This window comes from Cyprinus carpio, chromosome B7 (genome assembly GCF_018340385.1).
Source record: "Cyprinus carpio isolate SPL01 chromosome B7, ASM1834038v1, whole genome shotgun sequence".
Taxonomy (NCBI): Eukaryota; Metazoa; Chordata; class Actinopteri; order Cypriniformes; family Cyprinidae; genus Cyprinus; species Cyprinus carpio.
In genome coordinates, this window is record NC_056603.1 from 24,629,648 (window position 1) to 24,656,997 (window position 27,350).

Consider the following 27,350-nt stretch of genomic DNA (forward strand, 5'->3'; position numbering starts at 1 on the left):
AACTGTAATCAACGGTAAATAGAGACTCTTTTTTTTTGTTTTTTGTTTTTGCACACCCCCTGCTGATGAAATTTTTGCCGGCTGTGACAACGGGAAAAGTCTCCGCCCTCACACACACCCACCGGCTGCGGCAACGCATACAGCGGTGGGTATTGTAGTTTTATTGTAAGCGCAGCGAATGGTGAGGGTGGATCAAACAGCAGCACGAGAACTACAACCCCCATGACGAACAGAAACATGAGCGCGCTGAATGAGAGCATAAAGATAGCCAGGTGGATAGTAGGCGATGATGAGATGATTCTCTGTGGAGCGTGGTACAGTTAAGCATTTGATAATGCGGATCGCCCTCGTATAGAAGAAACGTTTTCTGAAGTGATTTCGCTGTTTTATTGTTAATTTTATCCCTTGCTTTAACTGTCGGTTAGAAGAACAGTATCTTTACTGTAGCGTCTCTTCGCGCGCATCCTCGTTCCTTGTTCTCCAGACAGACTCGACTTCCTCACTGAGCAGAAATGTATCGCTTGCAGTCGCTGGCTGCTCGATCGCTGATCGCCGGAGCTCTCGATCAGTGTTCCCCCTTAACACTGACTTCTCTTACTGGGGTGCGACACAAATCTCAAGGTCCGTCCGTGGAGAAGTGCGGCCAGATGCGCTTCCTCACCGCCGAGGCTAAAGCGTCTGCTGGGCGCCTCGACGGGAAGCTGCGAGAGAAGACCCTGACTCTGGACACACTGAACCCGCAGGTGAAGGCAGTGGAGTACGCCGTGAGGGGACCCATCGTCATCAAAGCCGGAGAGATCGAGAGATACTTGGAGGAGGTGAGAAATGTTTAAATGCAGCATCCCAGAGTTACATGTTCTTAAATGATTATCTTTAGACACCCCAATGAAACAAACACGTCTTTTCATAATAAAATTTATTTTTGCTTGTGTTCACAGTTGTAACCAGTGCTAGAATAATCAAAATTGCTCAGGTAGACACAATAGAAAGTTGCAAGCAATAAAGTTAAACTATTTTTTATTTATTTATAAGAGTCATAGTCTCAGTATGGAAGTTTGTTTCTCTTTGGCCACGCATCTGACTACTGACATGTTTAGAGGTGATTTATGTGAGGCAGAGTAATCTTAAAAATGCGTTTTATCTAATATGGTTGTTGAATTAAGTGTTTTTTTTTTTATTTTTATTTTTTTTACATTCTTCAGTTTCTGGAGTTTTGACGCTTAACAATCGTTCTAAGGCCATTTACACCAGTTATGTTGAAATATTAACATGACATCAAAGTACTTTCATGTAGAGTTGACAACACTGTTAAATACAGCAACAACTTTAAGTAGGTTTTGTCAAATGCTGCTGGTGGTATTGAATACATTTAAAGAAGACCTATTATGCCCCTTTTTACAATATTTAATATAAGTCTCTGTTGTCCCCAGAATATGTCTGTCAAGTTTCAGCTCAAAATACTCCACAGATCATTTATTATATCATTTTTGAAATGCCTATTTTGAGTGGAAACGGAAACACGCTGTTTTTCGGGCCCGTTTCTTTAAATGCAAATGAGCTGCTGCTCCCCGTCCCCTTTTCCAGAATAGAGCTGCCTCATTACATTTTGTACCTGCTAAAAACATCTGTTTTGATTCTGATTATCATGTTTATCCTGCTGAAATCATGCGTTTTAAACCATATGAGTTTAAATTGATGATATACGGTTTGCTGAGCACATGGACAGAAATGGCTGTCACAGTATGAGAGTACCAAACTTAAGTTCTCTTTCACACACAAGTTTACGTTAAAAACAGTCGGTTATGTCTGTGAAGGTAAACAGCTGGGAAATAAATTGCATGTTTATATTAGATCTGTTTGGCAGCAGCAATATACAGTAAATAAATCAATAAATCCACTCTCTTCTGAGGCTGGGACTCTAAATAGTGTTCTGTGCTCGTCTGTGCTGCCAAAGACAGAACGGTTAACATGTTTTGATCAAACTTTCATCATAGCATTAGAGCTGGTACAGCGTTGTCGCTTGCGAAATCAAAATGAAGGTGCAGTAGGTGGAAAATAAAGGGGCGGTAATAATATAATGAGATGCCTTTGCCACGTCACCACGGGAGTGAAATCTGACATGCTCCTTTTTTCAGAGGCTTGCAGAAAAAGGCTTACCAAAACAAAGTTACTGCGTTAATCTTTTTCATGTTTCCTTGGTTGGTAGATGCAACGGGGACCTGATTATAGCACTTAAAACCTGGAAAAGTCAGATTTTCATATGTCGTCACCTTTTAAGCTTTTTTTTAATTAAAAATTATAAAGTTTTGGATGAAAAATAAATATGTGAATAAATAAAATAGGAAATATTAAAACTTGCTGTAACATTAATTCTACACTAGTTACTGAATAGATGTGAGGACACCCCCCTTAGGCATATACTGCTTTTCATGCCAAATGTGTTTGGTGGTCACAAGTAATGTGCAAACCGATCCACCCTGAATGCCTTGCAGTGGCACATCTTTATTATTTTGCTTTCCTTTCTTGTTGTGTCCATGAGGGTTGCTTTGAATAAAGCGGTGCTCAGTCCACTTTCTGACCTACTTGCAGTGCCATTATCAAAGCAATGTAACAAAGTTGCAAAGTATCTAACTCTTTACCATGACGTAGAAGTACTTGAGCTTGCGTGTTCAGCAATGACAGATGATCACTTGTGAAGTGAGCTTTATTTATAGCCCCTGAACAGGTGCCTTCTAGACCTCTGACAAGGGCATGATCCCCCCAGACCCTGATGGACTCCTCATCTCATAACATGACCTTGATTGACTGCTCAACTTTGTGTTGCCATGCCCTTAGCATGTGACTAGATGTTACAGAATGTTTGAGCACAACAATGACGTACAATTTTGCTGTCATAGAAAGTGACAGGAAAGTTCTGATTCATGTCTCTAGCAGGTCATGATATGTAGCCTGATGTAGCCTAACTTAATTTTACAACCTTAGTTTTATACCAATGTAACACAGCCGATACACCTAGTTTTCGTGACCAAACCTAATTGTGCATATTCAGACAAACACCTGCTTTGGTCTATTTGATGTGTACTTTGCAACATGGATACTGGGCAAGACTTGTGGCATTGTAAAGGGGCTGTTCACATCATAGACACCTCTCTTATTTTCTTATAGGGTGGTACGAAGCCCTTCTCTGAGGTCATCAAAGCCAACATCGGTGATGCACATGCCATGGGACAAAAGCCAATCACCTTCCTCAGACAGGTAACCAAAAATGCTAAATTATTCTTGTCTCATAGTAAACTTTTTAATACATTTAATATTTTTATTTGTAAAAGTAATTTTGGTATTAAAATCAGCATAAAAATGTCAAAACTCAATCTTCCAATGAAACAACAGACTTCTCTTATGTGACGTATGCTGGACTTCTCCAATCATTTAGTCCACTTAAACCCTCCACCCTCAAGCTCACATGCAACCACCACCACTTTTTTAAATGTAATGCCCACATCTCAAAATTCAATCAACAGCAGTTGCATAGAACCAAACCCCAGCTCACATTTTTTCTTTTTCAATAATACATTAAACTTAGATGATCATAACACAAAATAAACGATCTGACGTTACTTCAGCATTATCACAACATTAAATGAAGTACATTATTTCCTATTTTTTACAGCATGCATATTTGGTTCCCCTGAACTGTTCATTCACTGTGCCACATCACAATGTCTTTTTATTATATATGCAATGCTCCTGAAACCACATAACAGATTTTTCAGCTAATTTAGACTGTAAAAACAACACAGAACCTCCAAACAAAATCAGTGACCATTTCAGCATGAATACATTTATTCCGGTTAATGAGGAGTCCGGTTTGTGCTCACAGTAGAAGGCATGAAAGAAAAGCCGCTTTTGTTGACCACTCACAGTTTTGGAACACACTGCAAATTCCAGTGGAATACTGTCTCTTATGATTGACCTAGTTTAGTCAAAGTTGATCCAGCCTTTCATTATGAGCTGAACAAAAGCTTTTGTGATGGCCTGAGACTCTGCAGCTTGTGAAATACATTTTCAGAAGACAGCTTTGCATGATAGTCATAGTTTCTGGTCAGTGTGATCATATGATTCTTGAGCTCATGTCATCATTAAGGAAAACAGAGTCAAAGGAAAGCTGCCTTTGACCTGTACGGGTTATGGCTTGGAAACTTTGGGAGGGATTGGACTCCACCAGCCATCTGGCCCGGGCTCTGTTATATTTGGGAATAAAGTTCCAGCTCAAATTTCTGATTTCCCCTTTCAGTATCCAAGTGACTTATCATTCTCATCATCTTGCTTAGAAGTTACAACACGATGCATATAGAAATCAATTGCAGTTTGTTTTGAATAATTATAAAATTGATTGCAAGTGTTATTTTAACAGTTAGATTTTAATGGAAATATATAAGCAGTAGAAGTGCATAGAGACCAATGATCTATATTTGCTTTTAAATCTTTCAAATTGCACTCACTGACTGCAGACAAATAAGAGTGTGTTTTATCTGTATGTGTTCATTTGTGCAGGTGGTGGCTCTCTGTACATTCCCTGAGCTGATGGACAGCCCCAGTTTCCCAGAGGATGCGAAACGGAGAGCACGGCGTATCCTGCAGGGCTGCGGAGGACACAGTCTCGGTGTGTGCGTTTGTTTGTCTCCGGATGTATGGTTGAAACTGTTTAAGGACACGATATAAAACGATATATAAAACTCAGTTTACAGTGTAGCGATTGGAAAGTATCCATGATCCCCTGTTATTGCAGATCATGCAGTTCTCAGGAAGCCGGGAAACAATAGACCTGTATCGTAACACTCCGTTCCATTCAGTGTTTTGCTGCAGTAAGTGCTTTATGAGTGCTAACGCATGCGTTTCTGTCACAGGGTCATATAGTGCAAGCCCTGGCGTGGAGTGCATCCGCAAAGACATCGCTGCATACATAGAGCAAAGAGATGAAGGAGTTCCTTCAGACTGGGAAAACATTTACCTCACCACTGGGGCTAGTGATGGCATCATGGTAAGTTATTGGATGTTTACAATCAAAACATCTTGACGGGTCACTTGGCCTACAGTACCAACAAAACCAAACTTTGTTTTTAAGACTATTCTGCGGCTACTGGTGTCTGGAAAAGATTCTTCTCGGACCGGTGTAATGATCCCCATCCCTCAATACCCGCTTTACTCCGCTGCAATCTCAGAGATGGATGCGGTACAGGTCAACTACTACTTAGATGAGGACAACTGCTGGGCCCTGGACATCAATGAACTTCACAGATCCTATCAGGCTGCCAAGCAGCACTGTCAGCCGAGAGTCATTTGCATCATTAACCCTGGAAACCCTACAGGTTGGTATATTCTAAAGCTATTCTTGTGTCTTAAGAAACGTAATGCCCTTGTGTTTGTTTGGATCCAATAGCAGGTGTTCTGGAAAGAAGAGCGTGTCCCTTTTAATACCTCATGTTCTTTTTCCAGTCATGATCCATTGTGAGCGGGGACCGATGCTGATGAGATCTAAAATTACTTCTGTATGATTTGTAGGCAGTACCCAAGTCTTCTGCAGCTGATAGCTTTGTGTTGACAAAAACATTTAATCAATCATTTACTGTAGGGAAAGTCGTGGCCTAGTGGTTAGAGAGTTTGACTGCTGACCCTAAGCTTGTGAATCTTGGGCCGGCAATACCACGACTGAGGTGCCCTTGAGCAAGGCACCGAACCCCCAACTGCTCCCCGGGCGCCGCAGCATAAATGGCTGCCCACTGCTCCGGGTGTGTGTTCACGGTGTGTGTGTTCACTGCTGTGTGTGTGCACTTTGGATGGGTTAAATGCAGAGCACGAATTCTGAGTATGGGTCACCATACTTGGCTGTATGTCACTTCACTCACACTTAAAAAAAAATTGCATATGGAATGTAAAATATATTAGAATATAGAATATTGGGTAGAATTCAAATTAGTCGGATTCGAGGTGCTTATTTGACCGATTAATACAATCAGTTAAACGGTTTAAAAGTAATTTATTTTTATTATTATTATTTTTTTTCAGTAATTCATCAAAATATTTTAAAAAGTTTACTGCATGGTTAAAATTTGCAACGCATATAAAAAATGTAGTTTTTTTTTTTTTAGAGAAAAAAAAAACATAGCCTAAGTCTTATATAAGTTGCATTTTATTTAGTTGAGAAATAGGCATAATGCTGATGTGAAATGTTTACAAACATTATAATAAACAATGTAAACATTGCTAGGCTATTTTAGTTCCCCTCCACAACAAATCCTTTCAATTTAACAGTATTTAGAAAAGAACAAGAATTAAAAATATAAGAAGCTATAGATGACAAGCCAAAACTAATTTATTTGGGCTAAAATGAAACTGAAACCAACGTTGGGTCGCTCATTCGGCACAAAATCAAATCTGTATTTCCATATTCGCAATGTATTTAAATATTATTTATTATGTACTTCACTCACATTCCAATATCCACGTAAACAAAATGTTTTACATCACGGCAGTAAGGTGATAATGCTTAACGGCACAGATTTTACTACATATTTAAACTGAGCAGTGTTTTTTTTTCATATGTTTGACTGACTGTATTTTATTATGGTAATGAACAGGCTGAATTGTCAAGGTAGCAATGCTTAACTGTGTGTGTGCGCATGCAGCGCTGGTGCAATCACTTGAATTTTTTCCTTCTAATAGTGGAAGCAACTACTCCTTTTAGTCATAAAGATAATTGGAATTGTAAAAGGTTTAGTTTTGTTTGTGTACATTGACAATATAAACAAATCTTTGTGCTTTTGTAAAATAGGCCTAAAGAAAATAGTCTTGGTTTCCTTTCACGCACCACAAAAATGAACCGAACCTCTGCATAGGCTACTTGTTGCACAGTTTTTTCTTTCGTTTTCTTAATTCGATAATCCACCCCAAAATGAAAATTTTGTCATTAATCACTTACCCCCATGTTGTTCCAAACCTGTAAAAGCTCAGTTCGTCTTCGGAACGCAATTTAAGATATTTTGGATGAAAACCGGGAGGCCTGTGACTGTCCCATAGATGAAAGTCATCGTCAGAATACTCCATCTGCCATCAGACATGCAATCTTGGTGTTATATGAAGCGATGGGAACACTTTTTGTAAGCGAAGAAAACTAAAATAATGACTTTATTTAACAATTACTTTGTCAACAGTCTCCTCTGTGTCTCTCCATATCACCGTATGCTCTTCTGTATTATCGGCGCCACAAGGATGCGCTGTTTCTATGTGTATTTAGCTTTAATTTAAAAGAAAACGGCGTATCCTTGTTGCGCCGATGATACAGAAGAGCATACACTGCATACGGTGATCTGGAGAGACACAGAGGAGACTGTTGACAAAGGAATTATTGAATAAAGTCATTATTTTAGTTTTCTTCGCTTACAAAAGTGTTCCCATCACTTCATATAACCCAGATTTTCTTGACCTTGACACTGTTATTTACTTGGCAGTCTATGGGACAGTCACAAGCCTCCCGGTTTTCATCCAAAATATCTTAAATTGTGTTCAGAAGACGAATGGAGCTTTTACAGGTTTGGAACGACATGGGGGTAAAGTGAATAATGACAATTTTCATTTTGGGGTGGAGTATCCATTTAATTTATTAAGTAAAAATATATTTATCATATTGGCCTATTTAATCATTTTATATATACATACTGTGTGTGTGTGTATATATATATATATATCTATAGCTATATCCTAGCTTTATTATGTTTTTCTCTGCTCGCAGAAGCGCTGCATGGGCGTGATGTGATATGATATGACCATGTGAATCCTCATGTTCTATTGTTTGCTGCTTCTTGTGCATGTAAAATGAATCTCCAGGAAACAAATGTTAGTATTTATGTCATCTCTCTTCCATCATCCCTGTTTGCTCTTTACAGGTCAGGTCCAGAGTAAAAAATGCATTGAAGAAGTCTTGCACTTTGCATATGAAGAGAATCTCTTTGTTATGTCAGATGAGGTAATCACAATTTCTGCTCGTTTACATTTACACTTTGGATAAGAAACTAGTTGAGCTGGAAGTGATCTATCTTTAAACATACACTGCCATTCAAATGCTTAGGGCCAGTATTTTTTTTTATTTTATTTCATTGGTAAGAAATTGATGCTTTTATTTAGCAAGGATGCATTAAATTGACCAAAGTGACAGTAAAGACGTTTTGGGTTACAGCAAGTTTCTATTTCAAATGCATGCTATTATTAAACATTCTATTCTCCAAGGAATCCTAAAGAAAGTATCATGGTTTCCACAAAAGTGTAAGCAACAATAATAATAGCAAGAAATGTTTCTTAAGCACAAAATCAGTGTATTAGAATATTTTTATTTAAAATTGCTAAAATTTAAAAAGTTAAAAATTGCAAAAGTTTTGCTAAAATTGCAAAAGTTTTGACATCATAGGAATAAATGACATTTTTAGATTTACATTTATGCATTTTGCAGACCGTTTTATCCAAAGTGATTTATATTGGTAGGTATATGCTTTATCAGTTCATGCACTCCCTAGCAATAAAACCCATACATTTTGAGCTACAGGAATGCTTCTCATTTTAAAATAGAAAATGGTCATTTTAAATTGTAATAACATTAAACAGTTTTAGTGTTTTTATGTATTTTTCAAGTACATGCAGCCTTGATGAGCATAGGACTTCTCTCAAGAACATTAAAAAAAATATTGACTAGTAACTTTTCAAACATAGTTAAGAGTGAAAGTATTCAGAAGAATGTGTTCATCAGTTGCCTAAATCCTCTGCTTATTTAGCACATTGTGACCATTGTGCACTAAATGTTGATTTGTACTGTTGCTGGCAGGTGTATCAGGACAACGTGTACGCTCCTGACTGTCAGTTTCACTCCTTCAAGAAGGTGCTATATGAGATGGGTCCCGAGTACTTCAACAGTGTGGAGCTCGTCTCCTTCCATTCCACTTCCAAAGGCTACACGGGAGAGTGAGTATCCCTGTTCTTGAACCTCTGCAGGGGTCAGCATGTGCCTTAACTTGAGATGGCTTCCTTGAGATCAGCTTTCACTGACACTTTCACATGACATAACCACACTATCCTCAAACATTCAGACATCGTCTGGCTTTGTAATTTGCCATTTGAAATAGATGGGATGTAGAAATATCCGCCACCTTCAGTGTCAAGCTGGCATTTGTAAGGACATCTCTGAAGTGGTAAAGTTCAAAAAGGCATTCCAGTGTGTGTTGTGGTGTTTATATTAATTACAAACCCATTCCTCTAGCTGTGTTTGGTTGTTCCAAACGATGACTTTGATATTTTGTGGAGTGTGGCCTGACTGGAATTGAGTGTTTCTCTGACAATATTTATGTTTTGGCTATAGAACGTGGCAACCTTGTCCAACTCATGCGATATGTCCATTTCCTTCCACAGGTGTGGCTTCAGGGGAGGATATATGGAGGTGATCAACATGGATCCTGAGGTCAAGGCCCAGCTGGTCAAGCTTTTATCAGTTCGTCTGTGTCCCCCCTTGGCTGGCCAGGCTGCAATGGATGTGATTGTCAACCCTCCTCAACCAGAAGAGCACACGTTCAAACAGTTCCACCAGGTCAGTCGTGTAGTGTCTGGTGGAGTAAAGCACATAGTGTACTGGCACTGACAGAGACTTCATTGTTATGTGGTTTCTAGTACATAAACCTCTAAATGTCACGCATCAGTAACCTGTTATTACATGAACAGCCCTGAAGAGTTTTAATGTTTGGGTTTGACTAGGCGTGATTGTGTTTGTTCGATCTCTTTCAGGAGAAATCATCAGTGCTGGGTGCTTTAGCGGAAAAAGCTAAACTAACTGAAAAGATCCTGAATGCAGTTCCAGGGATTAAGTGTAATCCTGTCCAGGGGGCCATGTATGCCTTCCCTCGAATCTTTATCCCTCCTAAGGCAGTGGAGGAAGCCAAGGCAAGTGCTCCTACTTCAGCAGAACTTGAGCTTTTTAGTGGCGTTTTATTTCCTTTGGTATTGTCATCCTAGCGGTCCGCTAGTGTCCAGGGCACTCCAGACTGTTCACAGTGAATTGTGTAAACTTCCTTTCATCACGACTGATGATAAGAAAGGGTGTAACCAGTAATACTAGTTCAGCACAGTTTGTCCAGTACTCTTACTTGAATTACTAAATCCAACTGTATAATTGTTACGCTGTTAAAGAATTATATAAATGTTAGCTACACTCCTTTTATGTTTATAAACTCGATACGAATCGAGTGAATAATTGCTTGCAGAAATGGTAATATGCTACAGATAGTAACTTGTGTCCACTTGAGAAGCCTCTCTTCTCCTGGAATGAAGCTTCTGTGTTCTTCATCAGAAGAAAGTCAGAAATGCAAAGTCTGAGCTGTCACTGAGGATGTGTTTGTAATTGGGCAGGCTCTAGGAATGCAGCCTGACATGCTTTACTGCCTGAGGTTGCTGGAGGAGACGGGAATCTGCGTTGTTCCCGGTAGTGGCTTTGGCCAGAAAGATGGAACGTATCACTTCAGGTAAACTTTACGATCAAACAGATTCATTTTATTTGCTATCAGGTGATATCCCATAGCACTTTTTTTAAGTTTGGTCTGTTTGTCTTCGTTTCAGAATGACAATCCTGCCATCCATAGAAAAGCTGAAGGTACTTCTTGGAAAAGTGCGAGATTTCCACATCGGCTTCCTGAAAGAGTACTCCGGTCTGGAGTGAGATCTGAAATCTGACCTGATTTGCAAACCATAAGCTCGCGAGTCCAGCGCTACTTAACACTACTTTTACAATTTAAATGAGTAGTTGGTGTGTTAAGTATTTTTTAATTCTAATTTTAGACTATGATTTAATGAAAATGGTTTCTGGATGAGTTTTACGGAAATATTAGCGATTTAGTCAGATATATAACACTACTCTTAAACATTTCAGTTATTTTTCATGGTTCATTAGAGAAAATTGGACACGTTGTTATTTTTGTCTTTGAATCATCCTATCTGCAGTAGGGTGCATGGTAAATAGACACCCTCTATCATGAGACATGAGATTCAGTTACAAATGTTTATTAACAACTCTCCAAACCAGGAACTACATTGTGAAGACTGATGCATCACTCACTTGAAAATAACTCGCTTGAAACTCCTTTTGTAGCACCTGATATGAGCTATTCAAAACCATTTTGGCTGATGCAAATATGTATTTTTAACTTTGATTGGGGGGGTGTGGTGCTGTGACGAACACTTGTTATGGTTCTGGGATGTTAGGAGGGACTCTTAATGTTTATCTTGTTCTCATCCTTAGTTGCACTCATTGCCATGCAATGTACATTAACATTTCATCTTTCAAAATGACAAGCTTAGTCACGAGTTAAGCTTCTGTGGAAGATTGTGGCCAATGTGATGATTTATGTGTCTTTGATTCTGTATGTACCAAGGCCAGTTGAAAATGTGGAATGAAGGAAGCATGTGTGGAGAAAGTACTGGCTTGTAAATGTTTCCTGATGTGTTTTATTATCTTTGGTCTTATGTCGCAAGTTATTTTCAATTATTAACATAATGCTGTTTGAATCGGTTCTGAGGCCTGTACCATGAAGCTAGCTGAGCAAACTCTGGGTTACAGGATTGCTTTCAAGTTCAGAAAACCAATCCAATCCAGTCAGGCTTTATTGATACCAGGATGCTGATTACCAACTTCCTGTCAGCTCAGACCTTCATCCTGAATTCATGCATAACTATGTAAACATGTGCACATGAAATTGTGACCTCAGAAGCGAACAGCCAGTTGCACGCTGTGAAAGTTATCGCGATGAACACTTGTAAATATCAGCCCACCTTTATGGTACATAAAACCCAGGGATGACGTGAAACAAATGTAAGCTAGCCAGCAAAAGCGGCTTCATGGTGCAACCCCATTCTTTTCAGACAGGCGGTTGTATTTACAAGTGAAATATTAGCCATGAAAAGATTTTAGTGCCAAAGTTGACTCCATTGTAACTCTCCACTTCTGACGTCTCCACTTTCATATCAAAGCCATAAACAGTGAATGAGTATTTAATGCCTTCTTGCATCCTTTGAACTTCTCACTTAATATGAGGTGCCTTTATTAATGCCTGTGAACTTTTAATCAAATGAGTTTTCCCTACATGCATTACTAGCTTGTAATATAGAACTTTTTAAAAAGCTTCTTTGTTTCTTATGTATTTTTTTTGTTTACAGGCTTTTGGAAATTGGCCCAATGTTACATTGTATATAGAATTTTCAAATGAATATTAAACTTATGAAGACTATGTTTTGTCTTTCATTTTTAACAAGGATAATCACTTTATCCTTGTCTTAAGTATGTCTTATGTTTGCAAAACAAAATCTCTTTTTATTTAGCACTGCATTCAGATGTCAATTCTGTGAGTAAGAATGTAAGAACATACAAATATTAAAATAAATACACAAGTAAAATGCTATGCACTGTTAAACCGTGTAAATGAAAAGCAGCTGCAGACTTCAGTCGGTAATGTCATTATAGGTGACGGTTGGGATTTACTGCCCTCTGGTGTTCTTTGTAGTCAATTGAATTTCTCAATCACACCGTCATTTAAAATCCCCAGAACCTTCGTCTCCAACACAGGAAGTTTGAGGTAAAGGCACGTGACTTTAGGCAACCCAGATCCTTTCTACATGCAGTTATACGTCACAGGTGTTTCCTAAACTGCTCTGCTTTCATAGACCGTGCATACATGAGGCAACTTCAGTGACAAATGACCTTTTGGATTGGGTACATAATGGACCCTACATCGGGCCTGTCTATAATAAACAAGAAGGAAAACATTTCAGATCTGTTGGGCTTTAGCACCTAGATCAAGTGAAAACACCTTTTACAGTGAAATGTTGATCATATTGGATCACCTGATCACCAAATTCAAAGCTTTAACCTGCATAATTTAATCTGTGAGCCCCACTGCTAATAAAAAAAAAAAAAAGGTAAACCGTTTTTAAAGTATTAGATGACAAATGTACTGAATAGTCATGTGGTCCTCATTGAGCAATCCTCAAATGAACTTGATCTTTAAAGTTGGCATGGCACTTAAACTAGTGTCACAACTACCAACTAATGACCGAAGCACCAAATAAAGCAAAGACTTGGGTTTTGTTGAGGAGATATTGAAGGACAGTTTATTCAACAACTCAAACTTTTTCACAGAAGATATAGGCCTATAGTAAAGGTGCTTTTTCCTCCACTCGTTTTCTTACGCATGGTGTCACTCTTTCAATCAGTGAAGGGACCAAATGTTCAACATGCACCTGGATTGCTGACAAATATAGGCAATTGATTTTATTTCAACTATTCCAGAACATAAAACACTCAAATGTGACAGCAGCTGATACAAAGCTTAAATGACAATCACTTATTTTATACATGTTATAGTCTCTTGCTCCAAATCTTAAAATGCCAAAGGAAAGGAGAAAAAAAAAAAAAAAAACTACAAATAAAATAAAGTGGTAAAAATAGCGCACAGATACAAAGAAATCTAAAAATGGATTGGTGATAAAGTCCCATTTCTATTTAGTTTGTTGTTTTAGGATCTCTCAACTCCTCTTCCGTTAGGCTACTGCTCTCCAAAAAACAAAAGGCTCATGTCCAGGGCCAAAACTGGATTTTATGGTTAGATTTAAACTTGTGAATACTATGACAACAACAACAACAAAAAAATGCAAGTTACACACAGAGTATGTAGCAATTACCCTTTTCTCTCTGAAGTGGGGTTGCCTCTAGAGGGCTGCAGGGAGAAGAGGAGGAGGGGCAAGAAAGAGTTACTAGATGCGGGATCATCTGTGCGTTTACTACGAGGGAATCAGGTGCTCAGGAATGGCTGTACGTAATTCTCATCATTTAAGGCAGCCCCGAATAAGATCATAAACACACCTGTTTGTTGTGCAACTAGATCATTTTTTTAATCCCCACTGTTGAAGCCGGACAAGATATTTGCTGTAGTCGGGTTTACTGATGGGCACACTGCACACCAGGACCGTGATGCCCGCCTTCTTCATCTGAGCTGTCGTTGTACGCCTCACGGCGGTGACCACCAGAGGAGCTCTGGCTTACAAACTCCTGCAACTCCACTTCCTCCGCGTCTCCAGAGATGACAGGTGGATCGGCCCGTGTGGGCAGCAAATCCTCCAATTCCTGAACAAACAGAAGACACATATTAGGGGAAAGAAAACTTGGAATTGTGCTTTTATAATAAATAATACTGTTCAAAGGCTTGATTTCAATAAGATTTTTTCCAATGTCTTGCTTTTATGCTCAACAAGGCCACACTTTGACATATACTGAGTTCTGGGAAATCACACGGTTTAGAATAACTTTTGTTTAAATGTTTTAGTGTCATTTTCCTGCCATGGCAAAGCTGAATTTTCAGCAGCCATTACTCCAGTCTTCAGTTAATACAAAGTTTTAAAACTAAAAAAAAAAAAAAAAAAAAAAAAAAACACTTGTAACATTAACTGTCCATACGGTCACCATCAAATTAAATGTGTCCTTGCTGAATTAATAATAATAATAATAATAATAATAATAATAATAATAATAATAATAATAATAATAATAATAATAATCCCAAACTTTTGAACAGTAGTGCATGTAAAACATTATAGAATATTCTTCAATAACTTCAAATGTACGGTTTATCTTACCGACAGCTTCTCTGGGCTTAACCAATTGTTTTCTGGGAACTGCACGTCAAACTTGATGAACAGGTCACCCTTCTCAAAGGGGTTACGGTACTGTGGCATGCCTTCCCCTCTAACAACTCTGACTGAACCTGGAAAGGGACAACACCAGTTTTTAAAGCATGTAACAAATCACTTCAAACTCAGACACTACAAAACTCATGTCAAGTGCACTCACCTGGCTCAATGACTTTGCCAGCTGGGTATTTCACCACAATCTGTCTACCATCTAAGTGTTTCAATGTGAAATGGAAACCACAAAGTGCTTCAACAAGGCCGATCTTATGGGTCATGGACAGGTCGTTGCCTTCTCTTTTGTATGTCTGTTGAGAGAGTTTAAAAGCTTTAGCTTTATTGAACATATTAGATTAAAAACATACAAAAAAACTAACAAAACAAAACTGGTGCTTCAGTGATATCCCATATCAGTCCAAATCAGACATGGCTTGAAAGAGAGGGATTAGAACCTGTGAAGCAGCATGTTCATGACACACTGTCACCACAATCTGCTTTACGTTCCTGCAGCAGCTCAGCATTCAAGAGGACAGAAGCTCTAAAGCCTGATCATCTGCGCTACAGAATGACTTCTTTGTTACTTGCTGGTAATTAAAAGGGGTTTATATGATGAATTTCATGTTTTTTTTTCTGTGTATTTGTAGTGTTACAAGCTGTTCGATCATATATAAGATCCATAAGGTCGCAAAGATTTAAGTCATAAAACCAAAGAGGTATTTTTTTTCTAAAAGTTAAGACTCATCCACACCTTCCTAAAACGACTCGTTCAAACATGTCCCCACATATCTGTCACTGTGTGGGAAGATTTGCATAACGCGCAAATGTATACGCAAAGGTGTAACTTTTATTCTCACTGTAGTATTGTTGCTGCTGCCGCCGTCGCCGCCATGGAAGCTGATATTCCAAATATGGTAAGGGACGTAACATTTCAGTCACACGCTTCAGGTATTCAGCTAATCACAGCACACCGGGCTTTTCAGAACAATGAGTGGAAAATAACGTGTATTTGAACTGCTATCCATGAACTCAAAGTTAATCTTTTAAAATACTTAGTTAAATACTTAAAAAGATACCTCTTGACCCAAAGCTGGGTATCTTGAACATTTATACTCCATAACTTTAGAATGACCAAATATTAATCTTTTTTTTTTTTTACTTAATTGCCTGTTTTCAGAAAAAAGTCTTGAGTGGAAAAACAGCATGATCTTGTTGTCTTACCTATATTTTTATATTATATATATATATAGAACATATAAACAGAGGCTGTTACTTGTACATGGAGGTACAAGCATTTTCCTCTATTGTTACTGTTAATTTACTTTCCTTAGTGTGACAATACAATAATAATAAAAAATGCAAATTAAATATTAACATTAATTTTGATGTTTCACATTTTAACTTAAAATAAATATAAATACTAACATCAGCCAGTTTGAGGCTTTAAAATAGTTTAAGGAAAACAAACAAACAAACAAACAAAAAAAAACACAATCACCTAATCTTGGGAGTTTCTGATCGAACTAAACATTGCTATCATAATTTCTGAACTTGACAGTGAACATTGACATACCTCGTGCTCCTTTTCCTGCAGGACCAGGACAATGTCTCCAGGTTCTGATCCAGGTGCCTGGTCAGCCTCCCCGCCGAAGGTGATCTTCTGTCCGTGCTTCATACCTTTATCCACATGCACTTCCAGAATCTTCACCTCTTTAATCACCTTCTTCCCCTCACATTTTTTGCAGCGGTCCTTCTCACTGATCACCTCACCTGGATCATAAAGAAACCATCAGCAAACCTCCACATGAACTCAGTATGTGTCAAAGTACATTCAGACCGGAGCCCCTTACCTTCACCATTACAATCAGTGCACACTGACTGCATCTGTTGGACCATGCCAGGAGCCAGCTGTCTGATCATGATGCGCATACCCCGCCCCCTGCAGGCTGTGCACTTCTGGACTGCACCAGACTTCCCGCCTTGACTGCAGAGGCAGAGAAACGGTTTCAGTTTCACCAATACTTGAGCACATACAGGCTTAAGCCAGGGGAAGTTTCAAACTCTTTAAAAGCCTTCGTGGTCTGTTTAGCTCAGCCTGATTTAACAATCCAGTAACTCTTAAGACTCCTAAAATGTAGGATCATATTGAACTGTTTGGGTGTGGTGGGACAAAAAGAAACTAAGAAGCTCATCGTTACAGAGCTCGTTCTCCTTAATTGTCATGACATCACCCATAAAGTGAAAGAAAACTTACTCACCCATTACAAGTGCTACACAGAACATTCTTGCTCAGCTGTAATTTGGTTGTTTTTCCATTGTACAAGTCTTCAAGAGACACCCTACGGAGGAAAAGTGAGAGTAAGCTCTTCTGGAATATTCCACAATATTATGATGCAACACCAAATAAAGCCATAATGACATTTAAGGCTCCTAAAGAAGAAGTTGGTATATATGTGCATGGCAACAGTGAGGGGATAAGGAAACAGAAACGAGGTCAATGTGACTGCTAAAGGACAGCAGAGAACAGCATTTCTACACACATTTCTTTAAAAGTGTAAGTCTTGTGATTTGACTTACTTCAGGGGGTGGACCATATCTTCCCCTCTCCGCCGCCCTCCGTTCCTGCTCCGACCCTGTCCACCCATGAAGCCGAAGAGACCGCCGCCAAAGATATGGGAAAAGATGTCATCCATCCCTCCTCCTCCACAGCCGCCTTCTCGCAGACCCTGTTCCCCATAACGGTCGTACAAGTCCTTCTTCTCTGGGTTAGTTAGTACTTCATAAGCAAAGCTAATCTCTTTGAACTGAAAAGGGGACAAAAAAAAAAAGATTTAATATTTGAATAAAGGCATTAAACCAACATAATCTCTATTAATGTCTAAAATGGATTGTTCACCCAAAAATGAAAATTGTAATTTACTCATCCTCACAATGTTCCAGATTAATAATAAAAAAAAAATCATTCAACTTTGAATCACAAAAGACATTAATGAAACTTTAAAGTTTCCAGTCCACCAAAATTTTGACACTTCAAAAAGTCCATAAAAGCATTGTCCCAAAAAAACAACTAAAAAAAAAATACCCCCCCTCCCCCACACACACAAATCCAGTGATTTAATGAGTTTGTTTTCGTGCATCAAACATGTTTGAGTGTCCGTCTATTATTTAACATGCTGCCTATTAATATTTATGTGTGAATAAAAGCCTAAATTATATCTGTTTATTATATACAGTGTGTGTCTTCGAATAAATGTGGGTTAAACAGTTTGATTTATATGGATTACTCATGCAAACCAATTTTTGAAATGTCAGTCTTGGTGGAATTGATTTCAGAAATGGAGAGACAGAAAACTATTATTATATTAACTACATTGCTCTATTAACTGGAGTCTTCTTGGCTTGGAAGGCAAGCAAATTACATTTTTTGATTGAATTATCCCTTATAACACTAATACTTTAAAAGCATAATATTCGTAACATTTTTTACATAATACAATTTAATTCACATGTACAACATGATCAATCATACCACAACATACTTATTTATCAGGGTTTTAACTTGCTACATACATATATATATATATATATATATATATATACACATACACATACACATACATATACATATACACATATATATATATATATATACACACATACCATACATATATATACACATATATATATACACACATACACACACAAATTTGTTTTTATATTTGTATATATTTTTTTGATTACATACATACACATACATAATATGGTTTATATTTGACCAAAAAAAAAAAAAATCTTACTTTGTCTCCAGCATTTGGGTTTTTGTCAGGGTGATATTCCTTTGCTAATTTCCGATAAGCCTGAAAAATATTGGTTTTAGAAGGTTAGTTTCACTTCAGAAAGCATCCAACACAATGAAACAACATTCCACATTTAAACCATCGTTTTAACAAAAGTAATATGTGTTAAAGTAAAACGAGTTACACCTGCCTGAATATTCCAGCAAAGAGCCCTCGAGATTTTAACTTGTGATTAGAGAGCGACTCTGTTTGTGCGTCATATTAACATGAAGCCAAGAACAACGCAACCAATCATAATACAAAACAACAAGCTAGTGAGCCATACTGTCGCTAGTCACTGAACAGACAGTTAATATCGGTTTAACGAGTTATCAGACAGAGACTCGGTATGTTTTGCGCCGGAGCAGAAACCCCTCTCCGCTAAACACATAGCACTGCTATAAATGATTAACAAAGAACAGAAAACAAAACACACACAGGTCAATCATATTCGTCAGTGTAGTTTTAGTTAGTTTCAAATTCGTCGTACATGTGACCTCTTTGGCGTTATGACACACATGTAAAGGGAAAAGCCCCGCGTCAGGGCCTACACACCGGCCACACGGTGAGCTGATGCTAACTGTGTTTTCAGCCGCTAAGTAACGTTACACAGGAAGGTGTATGATGACTGCGCTTCATGTTCAAGTCCAAGTCATAAATCAAACACACACACGGACACGAGGATATGTAAAGAGACAGCACATATGCTTGATTAAATCCCACAACAACACTCCATCTCGTCGGTTTTGTCCGGCGATCTGGTAACTATAGTCACTAGGCCAAACTGAGCAGCTTTAGCTTTAGCTCAGTGCTAATCCTTCGCTCTCTCTTCCTGATTCACTGACAAAAATCAGTCGCTTCGCTCCTGTTAAACAGCGCTGACGAGCAGCGAAATTAAAGTGCAGACACACGAACCCCTACCTTTTTCAGCTCGTTTTCGGAGGCCGAGGGGGAGACCCCGAGAATGTCGTATAGTTTGGTATCGGAGACGTTGGACATGGCTGTGCGGAGCGAAGGACCGTCTTGCGGGGAGCGGAGAGCTGAAGAGAGACACCGGCCGGAAGCGTCAACTTTAACCTCTCCTCACGCGCCTCCTCTCGCAGCACGAGCACGTGTCATCGTGAGCCTTCACATTAACATTCAGCAGCTGTCTTTTGACGAATATTGTTTAAATAACTCAACAAAATGGCATTTTACACAAAGACACACACACACACACATATATGTTTTCCATACACTATTGAACTCACGGGTCAAATGTTTGCGGGTCAAGACCCTAACTGGTTTTGATACATAAAAAAATCAGACTATGAAAAATAGTACCTTTACAAACCTGTGCAAAATAAATATTTCTAAAAAAAATATTAAAAAATAAATAAAAATAATGTTTGTGCTTTTTGAAATTTATTATTATTTTATATTATCTCTAATTAAAGTTACTATGTTGAATTTGAGGCTCATTTTAGCACAAATGATGTTCTTTTTTGTTAGTCTATTCATATAAAAATGAAAACAATTGTGTAACCCTAACAATAAAATGAAACAATATCTTCATTGTTTGTTTACCCTGGCCTCATTGGATATGCCACATAATCTATTCCAGCATGGATTTATGTTTTATCTCTTCTCCCAACAGCTATTACAGAAATATGGGCATAATGAAAGTAATTTGATTTTAACAGCGAGACATCCATTTAGATCCGTGTTCTTTGGCTATATTTTTAATAGACAGTGGGAGGTGGAAGTCAATTGCTGAAATGAAGATGACTGTCATGATTACACGTGCTTCTCAATTGCGGTAATTAATAAATAAATAAAAAGTTCATTTATTTTAGTAATTCAACTCAAATTGTGAAACTCATGTATTAAATAAATTCAATGCACACAGACTGAAGTAGTTTAAGTCTTTGGTTCTTTTAATTGTGATGATTTTGGCTCACATTTAACAAAAACCCACCAATTCACTATCTCAACAATTTAGAATATTGTGACCTGCCAATCTGCTACATCAACTCAAAACACCTGCAAAGGTTTCCTGAGCCTTCAAAATGGTCTCTCAGTTTGGTTCACTAGGCTACACAATCATGAGGAAGACTGCTGATCTGATAGTTGTCCAGAAGACAATCATTGACACCCTACACAAGGAGGGTGAGCCACAAACATTCATTGCCAAAGAAGCTGGCTGTTCACAAAGTGCTGTATCCAAGTATGTTAACAGAAAGTTGAGTTGAAGGAAAAAGTGTGGAAGAAAAAGATGCTCAACCAAGAGAGAGAACTGCAGCCTTATGAGGATTGTCAAGCAAAATCGATTCAAGAATTTGAGTGAACTTCACAAGGAATGGACTGAGGCTCGGGTCAAGGCATCAAGAGCCACCACACACAGACGTGTCAAGGAATTTGGCTACAGTTGTCGTATTCCTCTTGTTAAGTCACTCCTGAACCACAGACAACATCAGAGGCGTCTTACCTGGGCTGAGAAGAAAAACTGGACTGTTGCCCAGTAGTCCAAAGTCCTCTTTTCAGATGAGAGCAAGTTTTGTATTTCATTTGGAAACCAAGGTCCTAGAGTCTGGAGGAAGGGTGGAGAAGCTCATAGCCCAGTTTGCTTGAAATCCAGTGTTAAGTTTCCACAGTCTGTGATGATTTGGGGTGCAATGTCATCTGCTGGTGTTGGTCCATTGTGTTTTTTGAAAACCAAAGTCACTGCACCCATTTACCAAGAAATTTTAGAGCACTCCATGCTTCCTTCTGATGTCCAGCTTTTTGAAGATGCTGATTTCATTTTCCAGCAGGATTTGGCACCTGCCCACACTGCCAAAAGCACCCAAAGTTGGTTAAAATTGACCATGGTGTTGGTGTGCTTGACTGGCCAGCAAACTCACCAGACCTGAACCCCAGAGAGAATCTTGGTATTGTCAAGAGGAAAATGAGAAACAAGAGACCAAAAAATGCAGATGAGCTGAAGGCCACTGTCAAAGAAACCTGTGCTTCCATTCCACCTCAGCAGTGCCACAAACTGATCACCTCCATGCCATGCTGAATTGAGACAGTAATTAAAGCAAAAGGAGCCCCTACCAAGTATTGAGTACATGTACAGTAAATAAACAAACATACTTTCCAAAAGGCCAACAATTCACAAAAAATGTGTTTTTTATTGGTCTTATTGTCCTCATTTGTAAGTCGCTTTGGATAAAAGCGTCTGCTAAATGACTAAATGTAAATGTAAATGTCTTATGAAGTATTCTAATTTGTGGAGATAGTGAATTGGTGGGTTTTTGATAAATGTGAGCCAAATTCATCACAATAAAAAGAACCAAAGACTTAAACTTCAGTCTGTGTGCACTGAATTTATTTAATATATGAGTTTCACAATATGAGTTGAATTACTGAAATAAATTAACTTTTCCACGACATTCAAATTTATTGAGATGCACCTGTATAGGAAGTGAAGTCCATCCCCCGCTGTACCCCTATTATCCATCTGAAGTTTGCACCCCCCCCCACCCAAAAATATGATTTAAAACCACGTTGTGCATTGTAAAAAACAATGTTTTATACTTTAAATAATTGTGTAAGTAGTAAAACAACACAAACGGGGCAAAAACGCGGGTTCCCGCCCAAGTGGGCTTCTTGGTAATGTCAGACCGGAAAAAAAATGCATTTTTCAAGTAAAAACACAGAACAAACAACACTGGCTCAGATTACACACACACACACACACACAAAAAAAAACGTATGTAAAAGTACATTAATAGAATGCTGCACAACAGGCTAGTTGCCCAGAAGGGATATGCAGCCTAGATCTTAGAGAAGCCTTTGGGGGCCGACTGAGCTGTTAACTTGTCCAAATGCCCGAGAAATGAACCCCAAACAGCGGAAAACTTTTCAATAGATTCAGTCCTCAAAAGTCGAAGTCTTTCCATCTGTATGACGGAGATCATATCCTTAATCCACATCTGGAAGGAAGGGGGCGAGGGTGACTTCTAGTTCTTAAGCACAAGTCTCTTAGCCACGACCATACCCAGCATTAAGGACTGTTTCAATGCACTTGAAAGGCTAGAGGTGTGCTGTGAGAGGCCAAAGATGGCAAGTTCAGCATCCGGTGGAAGAGGCTTATTGTAAGCCTTGGAGTACCAGTCAAAAATGCTTGACCAAAATCCAGACAATAAAGGGCAAAACCAGAAAGCATGAGAAGCTGTATCTTCTGCCACCTTACACCTGTCACACACACATTGGTGAAACGGAGGCGAAGATTTTATGCAATTTAGCTTTGGTGTATTGTAAGTGGTGAATAACTTTGAACTGGATCAGTTGGTGTCTGCTATTGACTGAACAAGCATGTATCGTAGCCAAGCACCTGTCCCACGTGTCATCAGAGAGCTCAACTCCTAGATCTTCCTCCCAGGCCTCTTTAAATCTTACAGTAGGGGCTGAGAGGCAACTTCCAAATAAAGAAACAAATTTAGAAATAATTTAGAAATAAGACGTACAGAGCCAGGAGGATTAAAAAAAACCAGGAGGATTAAAAAAAACCGTCCCTCAATATAAAGGTCTTTAATGGAACCCAAACCCTTTTCCCTCCAGACATGATAAGTTCTATCAGACCATGGGGGTAAAAAGGACTGATTGTAACAAATTGGCATATGAACAGAGGTCTCCGGCAGGGACAGAACTTTTCTCACTTGATTTAAAATTTTGACAGAATTTTTCAAAACAAAGCTTAATTTATTTAAATCTTTGGGCTTATCCAATTTGGAGAACAGCAGTGCCTTTAAGGAGGTGCCAACAGCCAAGTTGGTCTCCATTTGTACCCACAAGGGGGCCTCAGGGGTCTCATTACCCGGTGCCCCCTTCAGCCAGAACATTAAAGCCCTAATATTGGCAGCCCAATAATAATGTTTAAATACTGGCATACCCAGTCCACCCAAAAACTTGGATTTTTGTAGATGACTCTTAGAAATCCGGTGGGTCTTATAATTCCAAAAATAAGACAGGATTATAGAATCCAGTTCCTTAAAGAAAGCAGAGGTAAGAAAAATAGGGAGATTTTGACACAAATATAGGAATCTAGGAAGAGAAACCATTTTAATTGAATTTATACAGCCAATCATAGACAAAGGTAAAATTTGCCAATTCCCTATATTACTTTTGAGCTTAGAAAGAAACTCCAAAAAATGTAACTTAAATATTAGTTTGGGATCTTTGGGGATTGTCAGTCCAAGGTATGTGAAATGATCCCTAACTATCTTAAATGGCATATTCTCCAAAAAACCAGGGCTGTAAGTGTCAGAGAGAGGCATAAAGTTACTCTTTGACCAATTAATGGTATATCCCGATAGTCTCCCAAAAGAAGTAATTAAATCTAAGAGAATGGGAACTGATCTCTCAGAGTTCCGCAAATATAATATTATATCGTCAGCGTACAGGCTAATAAGAGCTTCCCTGCCCCCCACTTCAAGACCCGTGATATCTTTATGATGCCTTATGCTTAGGGCGAGAGGCTCTATCGCAATGGCAAAAAGGGCAGGTGAGAGGGGACAACCCTGTTGCACTGAGCGCTGCAAGGGAAACCTAGGCGACCTGTCTGTGTTAGTTAAAACTGAACACATTGGCCTGGCGTATATTAATCTGACCCATGATATAAATGCCTCGCCGAACCCAAACCGTTGTAATGACACAAACATGTAAGGCCATTCGACCTGATCAAAAGCTTTCTGCGCATCCAAGGACAGGATAGCTGCCCTGTTTGCTTTTGTATGATTGGAGTATATTGTGTTGAGAAGGCGACGTACATTAGAGAAAGAGAATCTGCCAGGGATAAATCCAGTCTGGTCAGGGTGAATGATAGGGAAAATGTACATTTTAATATAGAAATGCATTGCCATTTTACATACTGAATTGTCATTTTGCATATTACATTTAAAAAATGAATTTTGCTACCCATATGCTTCCATATTTGATATTTAATATGAAATCCATTGCAGTTTATCATTAGCGGAATGAAATGTCATTTACCAGGAATCACCACGTGATGGCAGCAAATGAACATAGCAGACAAACACGTCCTCTCCTCCTCAATATAAGCCACCTCAGGAGCCACCGACGACTTAGCAGGCTTGATTGATCAGTGCTGGATGTAAATGAACCACGTTAGACAACTAGCTGTCTGTAGCCCTCGTGGAGATATGTGAGACGAAAGCACACACCTCTTACTTCTTGCTAATAATGTATCTGTTTCTCTCCGGTTATGAAAACCAGCATAAAATCGGTGTGGTGGTGTTTTGGTTGGACAAAGGAATAAGGTTATCTGTAACTATGGTTGCAGGTGTTAATCGAGGCTATCATGACTCAGAGAAGAGATTTGTCTTTTAACTAAGCTCTGTCCCCTTGGTTACTGTTGCTAAGTCTGACAAGCTTTACAGAACTTCTGATAAATGATTAGAAAAGATTTATGTTCAACAGAGTAGCTCAAGTGGTAACAAATCAAGATATATTTTTCACATGCAGGCTGAAATTAAATGTGACACAAAGCGTTTAAAACTTGTTTAATCAAAGTGATTTTTTTTAAAGAAATTAAATTTTTTTTTTTTTTTTTTTTTTCTAAAACTACAGCTTTTCTCAACATCTAGCTATACATTCCTTATGGATATTTTTCTGCTGATTGTTTTTATTGTAAGTCATTGTCAGGACATTGGGCTTAATGTGCCTACAGCTGAATCACAGACGTGTTTGTGTGATATTGCCTTTACTGACATTTATTCAAACACAGAAGCATGTTCCTGTGGCTCAAAGACAATAGTATGGTGTTATAAACACTGACAAGGTTATGTGTTTGATTCCCAGAGAGTCATGACCTGGTAAAATATAAACTCCGAATACAATGTAATGCTTTGGATAAAAGTGTTTACAACATGTGTAAACGCAAGTTCTTTGAGAGCTTAGTGAGCCTGACTTGATGATTTCATTTTGATGGCAGTGTGGATATATGTATGCTCACCTTTATGTTGTTTCAAACAAAGATGAAAACCTTTCTTGTGTGCTATATTCCAAGTCATATTATAGCTTAGTGTGCGAAATTTCAGCTTTGTGTTTTAACTGCTGTGAAGAAGACCAACACATTTTCTTTGGAATATCATGCTATTCCATGCACCATACAATGAATCATTCTCAATTGAACCAGAACCTTGTATTAAGAAAAAATTGGGGGCACTTTTCATTTTTAAAATTCATATTGACTTTAACCTCAGTGACAATCACCTAGGGTGGCTGGGCCTCGGGGTCTCATGGAGGCTGTGACCTGTGCTGCGTGTGTCCTTTTCAAGACGTATGAGGCCTTGAGTGCTCCCACAGTCTAATTCAACATGACAGATCAGTGAGATGGACACTGGGAGAGGACTAAAGGAAAATAAGTGAACAGAAAATGAAATGACAGTGAAGATGAAAGCGAGGTATGTTCTTAGTGTGCAGACGTGTCCAATAATGACAATAATAAAATACTATTACTGGTGAGCTTGGGCTGACTGAAGGAAAGTAATGTAGACTCTAATGGAAATAAGAGAAAATATGCATGATGGATTTTTTTGTGGTTCACAAGTTGCACATCGATCAAATGTACTTCAGGTGGTGTAATTTTATTAAAATGTAATTGGACATCTCTCACATCAACATCATTACAATTATTCATGTTATGTCTAAAATGGAAGTGCAATTATAATTTGATATACAACATTTATTGGTTAGAAAATATATTCCTGCTTATTTTTACTTATTTAACAACAAAAAGAATAATTTCTATACAAAAGGTGTAAGCATCATTTACAATTTTCCACACTTTATCTGAAGCTTGTAATGGATTGGTTGAACCTCAAAAACTGTATTTTTATAGGTTAAAGAACATATATGTGCTGTGGTCTTTAATGGCCACTGAGACACAATAATGAGTGCACACAGGGAATTCACTTAAAACAAAAGCTAAAAAAGCAACTCTAAAAAAACAATGGCAAAATATGTAAATCAGGTCTGTGTTTGTGTACACTGGTAATAGATGATCTAGTAGCCATTCTTGTTCAAAAGCATGTTCCTCTGAACACCGTGTCTAAAGCAAACACTAAATCCTCTGTCTTCATGTAAACTAGTTTTTTTTGCCCTAAACAGCGATGAGCACAGCTATATATTAAACTCCAAATATGTCCTGATAAGCTGTGATTGTCACGTCACATGCCATTATTTTTTAAGTGGATGGAAACCTTTCTGATCCTGTCTGCTTTGAGCACGGTGTAAAAGGCCTGTTAACACCAAGAACGATAACTATAATAACTATAACTATATATATATATATATATATATATATATATATATATATATATATATATATATATATATATATATATATATATATATATATATAACTATATCGTTCCTCTGTATATAATATACAGTATATGTGTAAATTAAACAGATTGAAGTACACTCTTAAAACTAAACGTTTTTTTTTGGCATCCATGGAACCTTTCAAATGCAGGAAAGGTTCTTTATAGTCGAAAAAGGTTCTTTAGATTTTTTTAAATGTTCTTCAAAATGGTTCTTTTAGGAACTGTTCACTAACAAGTTAGTTGGGGGAACCAAAAATGGTTCTTCTATGGCATCACTGCAAAAACATCCTTTTATTTTTAAGAGTGCATGTATTGAAGTATGTTTTAATAAGAAAATACTTTCAGTCTGTCTACTTTCATATTTAATTCAATGTGCTAC

The 27,350-nt window shown here is 38.2% G+C and overlaps 2 protein-coding genes across 2 annotated transcripts; one reads left to right on the plus strand and one right to left on the minus strand.

The window, feature by feature from the left end:
* The first annotated feature begins 254 nt into the window (after positions 1 to 254).
* On the plus strand, positions 255 to 12,314 carry LOC109056297 (alanine aminotransferase 2-like). The gene is made up of 11 exons (XM_019073506.2): positions 255 to 818; positions 3,166 to 3,255; positions 4,555 to 4,663; positions 4,908 to 5,041; positions 5,126 to 5,369; positions 7,944 to 8,023; positions 8,873 to 9,009; positions 9,454 to 9,628; positions 9,823 to 9,978; positions 10,444 to 10,556; positions 10,651 to 12,314. The coding sequence occupies exons 1-11, from the start codon at positions 513 to 515 to the stop codon at positions 10,748 to 10,750; spliced, it is 1,644 nt and encodes a 547-aa protein (XP_018929051.1). The 5' UTR covers positions 255 to 512; the 3' UTR covers positions 10,751 to 12,314.
* An 852-nt stretch (positions 12,315 to 13,166) lies between these two features.
* Positions 13,167 to 19,687, minus strand: LOC109056306 (dnaJ homolog subfamily A member 2). Its single transcript, XM_042728108.1, has 9 exons — positions 19,521 to 19,687; positions 18,561 to 18,620; positions 17,341 to 17,567; positions 17,022 to 17,102; positions 16,614 to 16,747; positions 16,337 to 16,533; positions 14,930 to 15,074; positions 14,716 to 14,843; positions 13,167 to 14,206 (listed from the first exon to the last, which is right to left on the minus strand). Exons 1-9 carry the CDS (start codon positions 19,596 to 19,598, stop codon positions 14,021 to 14,023), a joined length of 1,236 nt encoding a protein of 411 aa, XP_042584042.1. The 5' UTR covers positions 19,599 to 19,687; the 3' UTR covers positions 13,167 to 14,020.
* Between the last annotated feature and the right edge of the window lie 7,663 nt (positions 19,688 to 27,350).